Raw genomic sequence first — 11,340 nt, 5'->3', positions numbered from 1 at the left:
TACGCAAAATCAACAAAAACTGTATAAGAAACTAATTAATAATAAAAAGATAGATGACACAAATCACAATATATAATGAATGCAGGAATCTTCAAGCTCGACTACTCCAAAAAAGAAATCAAATCGAGGCAGTGTGAAAAACAATTAATGAACTAATTGGTGAAAATAAAAGCAATTTCTGTCCATCTGTTGAACTCGACTGCGGTAGTACACAAATTGCAAATAAATTTAGTACTTTACCCAAGTGACACAAAGATTGCTTGACAATATGGCTCAACCAGCTAGCTATGACAAAAAAACACCTCTCATATCTTGGAAAGCAGGTATTCCCATCTATGTTATTGAGGTCAACTACATCATTGCAATCAATAGCCAACTGCATCATAATTATGCGAACTGCCAAAGTCCAACTCAAGTTTTGGAATCGATTGTACTCCATTCAAAATATTGCAGTAATATGTTCCAGAAGATATCATTGATATCAAGGCATATATACTCAACCACTCACTATCTAGTGGATTATTCATTAAAATCTTCAAAACTAAGCTCTATCACTATGGAATTAGAGGCGTCCCATTCAATTGGATCAGGACCTTCAAGACAGGAAGCAAATTGTGCAATATGACAACTCATTGTCTACAAATATTTGTGTCATGAAGCACGGAGTTCCACAAGGATCTTTACTTGGCCCATTATTTTTTCTAGCTTACATTAATGACATGTCCAGGTGTCTGAAATCCTCTGAGTCGATCATGTTTGCTGATGACACTGATTTGATTCTTCATGGGAAAAACCTTGAAGATCTATTCACAGTTGCAAACCAAGAACTAACCGACATTCATAGCTGGATGTTAGTTAATAAATTATCTCTTAATGCTAACAAAACTAAATTTGTATTATTCCATCCAAGCAAGCATAAAAGTGTGAGTTGTTCAAAAAAACTACTGCTCAATGGCAATGAAATTGAAAGAGGGAAAGAAATAAAATTTCTAGGAGTTATCTTTGATGAAAATCTGTCATGGAAATCACAAATAATGCATGTTATTCGTAAAACTAAAAGAAACCTAGCAGTTTCTGCCAAAGTATCCAAGTGTGTTGATCAATCAGCTCTACTAGCAATGTTTCAATCATTACTACTTAGCCATATTCGATATTGTTGTTCAGTCTGGCTTCATGGTAATAAAACACTTGTCTCAAAACTGCAGAGTATTTGTAATAATTTTTTAAGAATAGTTTTTGGTAAAAGAAAACGTGAAAGTGTAGACCCTTACTTCAAATCACTAAATATATTTAAGGTTGAAGATATGATGAAATTTGAAATATTATCCCTAGATTACAATTTCCTTAATAATGCGCTGCCCAATTGCTTTAACGACATACTTGTCAAAAATACCTCCAACCGAAGAAGTAGTTCTGATTTATTCGTACCTTTCATGAGTAAATCTGTGAGTCAGCATTCCTTGTCTTTTACTGGACCCAAACTTTGGAATTCTCTTCCCCTAAATTTGAAGACGTTAAAGTCCAAAAAATCTTTTCAAAAACAAGTCAAGTCTCATTTAGTTTGCAAATATTAAAATTACTAATGGCGGTATTCGATGACAAAAACTTGGGACACTCCACTCCACCCTTGCACATTATTGTTTTAATGAAAATGTTGAACAGCTATAATAATATGGTTATATCTTGCCATGACTTGGCCAGACCTAGTCCAGCATCAAAAAATGGTATTGTGACATGCATGAGTATATTTTTTTTAAATATATAGGTAGCTGTCATACCTGGATAATATTATCTTTAAATAACTGCACACATTCTATCACTTCACGCTCGTGTTTTTACCTTTTTCTAGCTGTGATGTCCTTATCATACATGCATGGTCTTATGTTTGAGTGGTGGTGTAAGGGTTGTAGATGTATAATATAGTTCCTGCAAGGTTACTAATCATTGCAACAAGGCGAGTAGTAGAGCTATGTTGGATTCTCCCCTTCAGATTTTAATTTGCGGTGGGTCATTTTAATTGGATGTGGTTTTTATATCATTTATGTATGCATGCATTTTATGTTAAGGCAGGGTATTGGTGTTTGAGTTGACATGTTGGCCAAGGTATAGATAGTAAAATTTTGTGTGTTTTTTGCATGGTGTGATAAATTTTTCTCTGTCCCAGGCAGAATGTCATCATAGATCATCTATCCATCGCTATATAATGACAATACATCCCATTTAATTAAACACTTATTTTTTGCCTGTAATAAATAGTTCAGCTTGTTCCCCTTCACCAAATCATTGAAACATCTACTCGCAGTTTTATTTTTTGTTTTTCAGGTTTCTTCAAAGTGATTAAATGAAGTAAAACACATAAGAAAAAAATCAAACAAAGACTCTGATATCCTGTGAAATAACAATCTTATTCCTATATCCTTGTCTGAAATCAATACCCAAAAATGAAAAACCTCACTTACACCCTTTGTAACCAATTTATTTCCATATCCTACTTTACTTAATTATAGTAATTTTACTGTTACCGGTAACTTTAATTACTTATTACAATCTGGACTATAATTTGGCAATAATAGGCTCTAACTTGGGGAATGAAATGGTCTCGCCCACCTCTTCATGCACCCAATTCTGGTAACTTTGATTGGGCAACTTGGCATTTGACTCCAACTATAATCAGCTTGGCAATATGTTTTCAATAGAATCTTCCTTTTATATTTTAATTAACGATTAGAAGATCGATCAATTTGGCAATGGCAACCATTACAAAATTATCCATATGTAGTGGCAAATAATTTTTTTTTTCTTTCTCTAGTATTTATTTTTATTTTTTTTGTTTACTGCCCTATAGTCTACCCTAAATTTATCGCGTTTTATTCTGACTTAAAATAACTTCTCAGTGGTTGAGTGTGTGTGCATGTCAGCGTGTGTGAAATAACTTAATCATTTTAGGTGAGTAAACACGTACCACTTCCTCTTGGCAAAACCTCCCATCTTATATTTTGTACGTTATAAACCTTATCTAAGGTTTCGTTTGCTCCCCTGATTTCATAATCAGTTTTTATTTATTTGTTTTTATCTGTCAAATGTATTGTTATGCTTATTATGGAGTCGAAATAAACTTACTATATTATTATTACATCTGAAGTTTTTCCTCTTTTTGGAGTGTTTAAAGCAGTTTTTCTTGGACTTTTGTGTGAGCGAACACGTACCACTCACTATTAAGTTTTGTTTGCTCTCCCGATTCTGTGATCAGTTTTATACATTTTGTTTTCATCATTTACATTAACCTTTTTTTAGGACGATGCTGGGGTATATATACATACCAGTACAGAAATGCCAATTTTGCTTTTTTTGTTTGTATTATTTCTGACAGACATGGGTACAACTTCGTTATACTAATAACAGAAAGATATCGAAAAACTGGGAGAGAAATTTTATTGCATTCATTTCATGTCGAGTCAATTAAATTACGCATTATCCTCCTCCATAATCTGCTCTGACATTGGAATATGAGACAGTTACTGTTAATTTAACTTTGTACAGCAGTAGATATATTTGTAAACTAAAATGTACGATGTAAAAGTGATTGACCGAATAAATTTCCATAGGTCATAACACGTCAGTTTTAGCCTATTCTGTCGCAGATTTTTCGGGACTAATTTCTAGGCTTACCATACGTCCCGGTTTTAGCATGTTTTCCGCCGTCCCGCCGAAAGACTTGAATGTGGTTTACGGTTTTGCAGTATGACAGTCATAAATAGTTTTTCTATTTGAAACTACTAAATGTTTTTAACGGAGGCATCCGATTCACCACTGATTCGCGTCTCACTTGACTAGTTCAGATATAGAGAAAAATATTTGCGTCATGGTTAGGATATGACAGTATGAACCATGCGTTAATTTAACACCCGAATGTCGTTGAATTATCAAAGTGCCGGAAACAAAGTGCAAGTTTTCTAATGAGTTGAACGATTTCAATTATTTGAAGCAAAGACTTATAGTCATAGAGGATATTTTTTAAAAGTATTTACAGCTAATTTTTAGGCCCGTAATCTACCCACAATGGTATGGAAAACGTTTAAATTAAACTATTACTATGCCCCTGGAATGAAAGGTTGGCTTGTCAAATCCGCGCCGTTTCAGTCACCGAGGTTCCTGATCCATGCTGTATATAAAAATCAGTCAGATAAAGCATTGGCGATGAAATATGGATAAAAAATAGAGATAAAATGTATATGTACGAGTCGACAATTTAATATTCTAAATTTAATAATGAAAGTGAGGCCGAAATAAAGTGTACGAGCGACTGCACAAAGTTCCATTGTTGACTTATTGCTGATTGTTCATTGGTACAAAATAAACAAGGGAATCGACGCTCGGAGAAACATCCATAGTCACCATAATTTTGAGAAAATCGCAAAGGGCAGCGTGGCAAGTGCCGTGGTCACTATCACCAAAGCCGTTATATAATGGCTCTGGTATCACTACGCCAACTGCGTTCCCTTTTCTATATGGCTGATGCAATGATTTCTTTTTTAACGGCTGAGTGAGCACCGTATTATGGATGTCATTATTGGCAATATTTCGACAACAAATATCAAGTAAAAAGTTTGTCAAAAATTGATTGATCATGAAGTAATTGAATGTACGACTGATTCAATGTAAAAATGATGCAATTTTAAGAAATTTTAATGAGATCCACCCTTCACGCAACACCGAACACCATCTGTTCTGTTATGAAAAATTGCGAAATCGTCATTCGTTGACGAGGTCTTGCTCACGTTTTAACGCAGAAATTGCAGTGGAGCTGTTTGGACCGTATGCTCTCAGTTCTTTTGTTCAGCTAACAAGTTCCTTATTTATATTAGTTTTTTTCATAAATACACGAATTGATTAATAAATCAGCAATGGCCGCGGCAGAGGACAATGACGATATGGTAAGTTTTGGCATTTCAGATTTGTCAGGTGCAACATGAAGTTACAGAGTTATGTTCTATATTCTGTGCATTGTGTTCTGAAATTTGCTTTGTACAGTTGTACCTACGGTATGTGGATACCGAGTACCGATCTTAAAATAAATTTCCCATATTTCATATTAATCAGCTATGCAGTGTGGGGCATCACTCAAAGCATACAGTCATAAGGAACTGGAATATGCTCGCCACCACATCCGTGATTACTTTCCTCTTTAAGGATAAATAGTAATATTTCATCCTTCTAACCAAAAAGCCCTGTATACTAGTTGAGTGTAACTTCGAACTTTTTTTTTGACTATTGAATCACAGAATCTTGAATTAACAAAGAAGAAGAAGAAAAAGAAGACTGCAAATTTAGATGAACTCATTGGTAATACAGAGTCGACCGAAGTACTAAAACAAGAAAATGGAGAAACTCCGGCTCCAGAAGGTATTACCACTAAGAGTATGATAAAAACTGTTAAAAGACTACCTTTGTTAATACAATTACTATTTCTAGCAAATTTTCCCCATGTGTGATTACATGATGATACGATCCGGTGACAAGATAAATAATCTTTTAATATTTTCACTCAGTTACTTTCTCAAAAATAAGATAATAAGCCACAGAATATTAGCGTGGCGGGAATATGTGATATCTGATAAAATTTGAAAATTGCTGTCCAGCTCCATTTTTGACTCAAGTTTTGAGTCATTTTTACTATGATTGCTCTTTGAATTTTTTTGGCAGGAAAAATTCTTGAGATGGAATATAGGTAGAAATTATTTTAAATGTTCTTTTTATAGTTGAAGATGAATTATCACTCACAAATCTGAAAAAAAAGAAGAAGAAAAAGAAGTTTGTCCTGGATGACGAAGATGGTGAAGGTGACAAAGATAAAAACGAAACAGGTATTGTGGGGTTATTTAGTGCAGGGGTGTGCGAACTGCGGCCCACAAAAATAGTGCGGCCTGTGGAGAAGTGCTAATTTTGAATAGTGTGCTGCCCGTGAAACAAGTTTTTTTAATTCAGTTTTATCTGTTACTTGCGACCCTTTGCATTGCAAGGCCTAGTCCAATAATTATCTATGTCTATGACGTTACAGTGCCCCAAACACAAGCTTGTGCAAAGCAAAGTTGTAAAAGGATCAACTAGATTGCGATCGGAGACCGCCGACTTATCGATCTGCGGTTTCGATTCCTTTGCTCTGACTTAATAGAGACACTGCGTGTCCTATCAGTAATTAATTAATAACTCTAATTATACGACATAATTCATCCAAAATCAATAGGCTTCTAGATATGATGTATGCACATGCAAAATTTGGAGCAGATTCAACTTCGCTTTCGTGAGATATTGCGTAACATACGAAAGTGTCTAACAGACAAATACCTATCAACATACTTACCGATCGAGATCGATAAGTGATAACCAAGTTTTTGTCATAGTGTAAACAGTGATGCACAAATTCCTTTCGCCTAAAATATTTTTGTTGGCTTTGTTTGACCTAAAAATGTAGGATATAATTTTTGCAGTGGTACTAATTTTGTGCTTTAAATTGTGTTTTAATTGACGATAAAACTGTTTTCGTGGTTTGCTCTTATTCCGAGGATGAAAAGGTGAAATAAAAATGGTGTAAATAAAAATGAATAAATTATGTTGCATCAATGTAATACTTTTGGTCCAACAGAATTAAAACAATACATTTCATTATGTGACCTGTAGAAACTTACGGTGAAAACTTTGGGTGCCTATAGGAAAAAGTTTTTTTTAATATTTTTATCATCTCTCTGCATAAATAAATCTAAAATATCTTGTTTATTCATATTTTGCAGGTGATGCTGGGGATGAGGGCACAGCTCAAGAAAAAGTAAATTATTTTAATATTTTCTTTATTGAAATTGTATTGTGAGTTACTTTATGTGTTGGTTGTTTTTATCTCATCAGTATGGTAGTTAAATTTAATGTTATTTATATAGAATGTCATTTTTATCAGTTATCTACAAAGTTTATATCTGAATACTTTTTATAGTCCACCGTTCTAAGTATTATTCCTGTTCTCAATTCTTATTGGATAATACGTTTTGTTCCATAGAAAGAAGACGGAGAAGAAGAAGAACTCGATTTAACTCATAAGAAGAAAAAGAAAAAGGGCAAAGAAGTTGCTTTCGCAGACCAAGTTGAGGAACAAAATGGTATTTGTTTTGTCAATTTTTTGTCGAAATTTGTTCTATGCATAATTTAACACATTTTCATGGGTTTCATTTGTTTATTTCAGAACAAGAAGAAATTCATGTAACTCCAGGAGAATCAACATGGGCAGGAACAGATAGAGACTATACATATGAAGAGGTTTGTTAATTCACACATTCTATATTTCCATTTTGGCGCTCCAGGAGTGTGTATAGCAATATAGATGTAACTAATTTTGTTCGCTTACTTTACATCAAGATGTGTAAGGGGACTGAATCTTATGGACAGGGGGTATATTCACTGGCTAACACAGACAGTCCCCGAACTCGTAATAGAACTAAAATAAGAAAAAATCGAATAAAATCATGGGCTAACTCTAACCTGGTATCTTCATTTTGGCCTGGTTATGTCATTGCATGTATATCGTTGGCTGAATTAGTTGGGTTTGAGTAAATACTTCTGCAGACTCGTATTTCTATTCCGAATAACGATGAGAGGGCGGCAGTTAATTTATTTAAAATGTCATGATATCTATAGTAATGTTAATAACAGATTTTTCTTCAACACCTTTATTGATATGCTAAAGTGTTATTTTATTATTATGAATATGTTAATGTAATTAACACGTGGTACACAAAATGTGGTTTCATTTGATGTTTTTGTCTGAGCCAAGTTTGTTCATATATGATATGAGTACCCTTGTGTCAACTGTTATCTTCTTACTTGGTCCCTCTATCAGGAGAAGAATTGTAAATAAAAATGAATATTTGATGGATAAATGTACTTAGTTGGCACACTTGGCTATCTGTTTGCTCATTTAACTGTAAATCCCGTGTAAAATGTCTAATTTATTCATTTCAGTTATTGGCAAGGGTATTTGACATCATGAGAAAAAAAAATCCAGAAATGGTCGCCGGTGAAAAGAAGAGATTTATAATGAGACCCCCACAATGTGCTCGTGTTGGAACAAGAAAAACCTCTTTTATTAACTTCACAGAAATATGCGCAGTGTAAGTTAAACTAGTCATATGCTCACATGAAATGCAATTGTTCATCAATGTGTTCCATACTACTAAATTTTGAGCCCATGTGTAGTTGGTCTGTGTTTAGCGATTTCATACGCTGTATACCTAAGAGCAATGTTGCAGTTCTAAAAAATAAAATTTTCGGGTTTGAATTATTTCTAGTATTCTCATGATTTTTCGAGCTTATTTTTTTACTATTTTTCTTCTTTTTACAGCCTTCGAAGACAACCAAAACATTGCCTTTCTTTTATTCTCGCTGAGCTTGGAACGAGGTTCGTAGCATTTATTTCCATTTGTTAGTCGTGAGTGTGTTTGCTTCTTGTCGTTGGAATTCATACTCCATTCAAAACTGAATTATTTGAAGAACGAAAAAAGGTTTAATTTGTTATTGATTGTATATGCCACTGCATTGAGTGTACTTTCAAATGATATTTTTCAAATAATTTTCTGTCGGGTTTCCGATTTCTTGAAATGAGTTAAATAAATCAAAGCAACAGGATAAATCAACCAGACTAACTGTTCCTCTTGCTTCTTGGTGACGCAATTTTCACTATAATCAATTCAAAGTCTGAGTGGATATGTTTTCAAGTTTATATAAATATACTCTTTATTTTAGTGGTTCTGTTGACGGAAACAATCAACTCATTATAAAAGGAAGATTCCAACAAAAACAACTTGAAAGTGTCCTGAGAAGTTACATAAGTATGTTTTAATTTGTAATCTTTGTTGGAATCTTCAAATGGAAATTGGGAGCTCTGCAACTGAGCTGAGACTAGCGCACGACCTAGTGAGATGACACCACTCAAACCGTGCATTTTGTCTGCCTCTCAACCATTCGACGAATCAAGATGTTAGCAGAATAACATGTGTGAATAAATTTTTGTGATTGTGTGCTTTTTCTTGCTTTTTTGCCGTTGATCATGGCTTCAAAGAAAAGTAGTGATAAAGATTTTATGCTTGATGGGGAAAAATCTGAATGTTGGAAAGGGCCACACGAAATGGTTTGGCGGGCCGGGTTGTGGCCAGCAGGCCGCCCTTGCACACCCCTGGATTAAGCCAATGTTGTTGACTTTTTTTAAATTAATATCCGAATAGTACATGACATTCTTACTCTCGTTTTTTCAGAGGAATATGTGACTTGTCATACCTGCCGCTCACCTGACACAGTTCTTGAGAGAAAGGATAGATTATATTTTCTTCGATGTAATGTATGTCAATCACGCTGCTCCGTCGTAAGCATCAAATCAGGTTTCCAAGCTGTCACAGGCAGAAGAGCAAGGATGAGAGCAAGGGCTACATGAGTAATGTAAACTTTTTCGAAGACTTTGTCACAAAATTCAGAAAGCAGTTATTTTTATCATGTTCGTTGGCACTCGCATCACACAGAATTGTATTTATATTTTCAAAAAATTATCTCTCAATCTTTTACAGTTATCAGTCAATAAGTGCTGCCATTATTGGGACAACTGCTGTGTACAAACTGGCCGAGAGCAAAATAGCGTTTTGCTTAATTGGGCAGTGCATAATGTAATTTTAAGCCAGTATATTTAGTTTCATGCTAATCATCAGCTGAATGGCTCGTTTGTGTGGGAGATTTAAGGACATAGATATGAGAGTCAGGGGAGTACCCCCTATCTTTAACAGATGGATTGTACTAAGATATATCATACTATTTGAATAGCGTGTGCCACTATTGTGTCATATGTATAAAGGTGTTCTATATGTGGTGAAATCAATTTCAATCAAATTCAGTATTACTGTTTGGAACTCTGCTATCTGATAATGTACTTTTGGGAAAGGACATTGTGAATATGAATAAATATAGTACTGGTTGCAGTCCTGGATTCAGCTTGTGTTATATGTGTTTGGATATTAGATGGTTTTCAGGATTTTTCTTGCGGTTGATCTTAAAATCTAATCAATAGTTGTAAAATAGAATGACCAGAATTTCTTATAATTTTCTTGACTGTAGATTTTTCTTTTGAATAGTATTGGTCACACTCGTGCAAGTTTTCTTGAGTGATGAGATACCACTACATTGGCTTTCTCTTGTTCACCACCGCACTTTTGGCATTCTGTTTTTGATAAACTTTGATCATATCAGATTCTATCAGTGTCTCCTGCAAGTCCACTCGCGAACAAGGGGTAAAATCGTAAAAATAAATGAAGCTCATTTTAGGCATAATAATAAGCCAATTGTTCTGGAAGGTTATGAGAGAAATTTCGTAAACTGCGCGATCTTTGGTGACGAAAGATTTTCCCTACCAAGAAGATTTGTGCTTCTAGAGCTGGTCCTGGTTCAACAGAATCAACATTATTGGTATCCATTACAGATAGGTACTCCAGTGGTATGTGTATCAGGTTAGGGTTAGGCCATAATTTTATTCCAATTTTCCTTATTTTAGTTCTATTACGAATTTTTGGACTGTTTGTGTTAGCCAAGTGAATATACTCAATGCCCGTGGGTTTCAGTCCCTTTACACAACTTGATGTAAAGTAGGCGAACAAAATTAGTTATCTCGCAGCTGCCGCTGGAACAAAAATTAGAGGTACAACGTCTTGGGCCTTATCAACCAAAAAATTGTTCACTGGAACAATCCCAAGGATGAGAGCAAGGGCTACATGAGTAATGTAAACTTTTTCGAAGACTTTGTCACAAAATTCAGAAAGCAGTTATTTTTATCATGTTCGTTGGCACTCGCATCACACAGAATTGTATTTATATTTTCAAAAAATTATCTCTCAATCTTTTACAGTTATCAGTCAATAAGTGCTGCCATTATTGGGTCAACTGCTGTGTACAAACTGGCCGAGAGCAAAATAGCGTTTTGCTTAATTGGGCAGTGCATAATGTAATTTTAAGCCAGTATATTTAGTTTCATGCTAATCATCAGCTGAATGGCTCGTTTGTGTGGGAGATTTAAGGACATAGATATGAGAGTCAGGGGAGTACCCCCTATCTTTAACAGATGGATTGTACTAAGATATATCATACTATTTGAATAGCGTGTGCCACTATTGTGTCATATGTATAAAGGTGTTCTATATGTGGTGAAATCAATTTCAATCAAATTCAGTATTACTGTTTGGAACTCTGCTATCTGATAATGTACTTTTGGGAAAGGACATTGTGAATATGAATAAATATAGTACTGGTTGCAGTCCTGGA

The 11,340-nt window shown here is 34.5% G+C and overlaps 1 protein-coding gene across 1 annotated transcript; it reads left to right on the top strand.

Moving 5' to 3' along the window:
• Window positions 1-4,752: 4,752 nt before the first annotated feature.
• Window positions 4,753-11,340, top strand: LOC120332908 (eukaryotic translation initiation factor 2 subunit 2-like). The gene is made up of 10 exons (XM_039400251.2): window positions 4,753-4,934; window positions 5,283-5,403; window positions 5,760-5,864; window positions 6,789-6,823; window positions 7,049-7,148; window positions 7,232-7,305; window positions 8,008-8,156; window positions 8,387-8,443; window positions 8,788-8,873; window positions 9,297-11,340. The coding sequence occupies exons 1-10, from the start codon at window positions 4,905-4,907 to the stop codon at window positions 9,470-9,472; spliced, it is 933 nt and encodes a 310-aa protein (XP_039256185.2). The 5' UTR covers window positions 4,753-4,904; the 3' UTR covers window positions 9,473-11,340.

The sequence above is a fragment of the Styela clava genome, chromosome 13 (genome assembly GCF_964204865.1).
Source record: "Styela clava chromosome 13, kaStyClav1.hap1.2, whole genome shotgun sequence".
NCBI classification, from domain to species: domain Eukaryota; kingdom Metazoa; phylum Chordata; class Ascidiacea; order Stolidobranchia; family Styelidae; genus Styela; species Styela clava.
This window is presented reverse-complemented; position numbering and strand designations above follow the sequence as displayed.

What these genes read in the sequence shown, in the direction of transcription:
- LOC120332908 (XM_039400251.2), top strand. Translation starts at nt 4,905, where the DNA reads ATGGCCGCGGCAGAGGACAATGACGATATG. An exon ending in CAAAGATAAAAACGAAACAG is followed by an intron (nt 5,865 to 6,788) that starts GTATTGTGGGGT and finishes CATATTTTGCAG; the next exon opens with GTGATGCTGGGGATGAGGGC. An exon ending in AGGGCACAGCTCAAGAAAAA is followed by an intron (nt 6,824 to 7,048) that starts GTAAATTATTTT and finishes TTTGTTCCATAG; the next exon opens with AAAGAAGACGGAGAAGAAGA.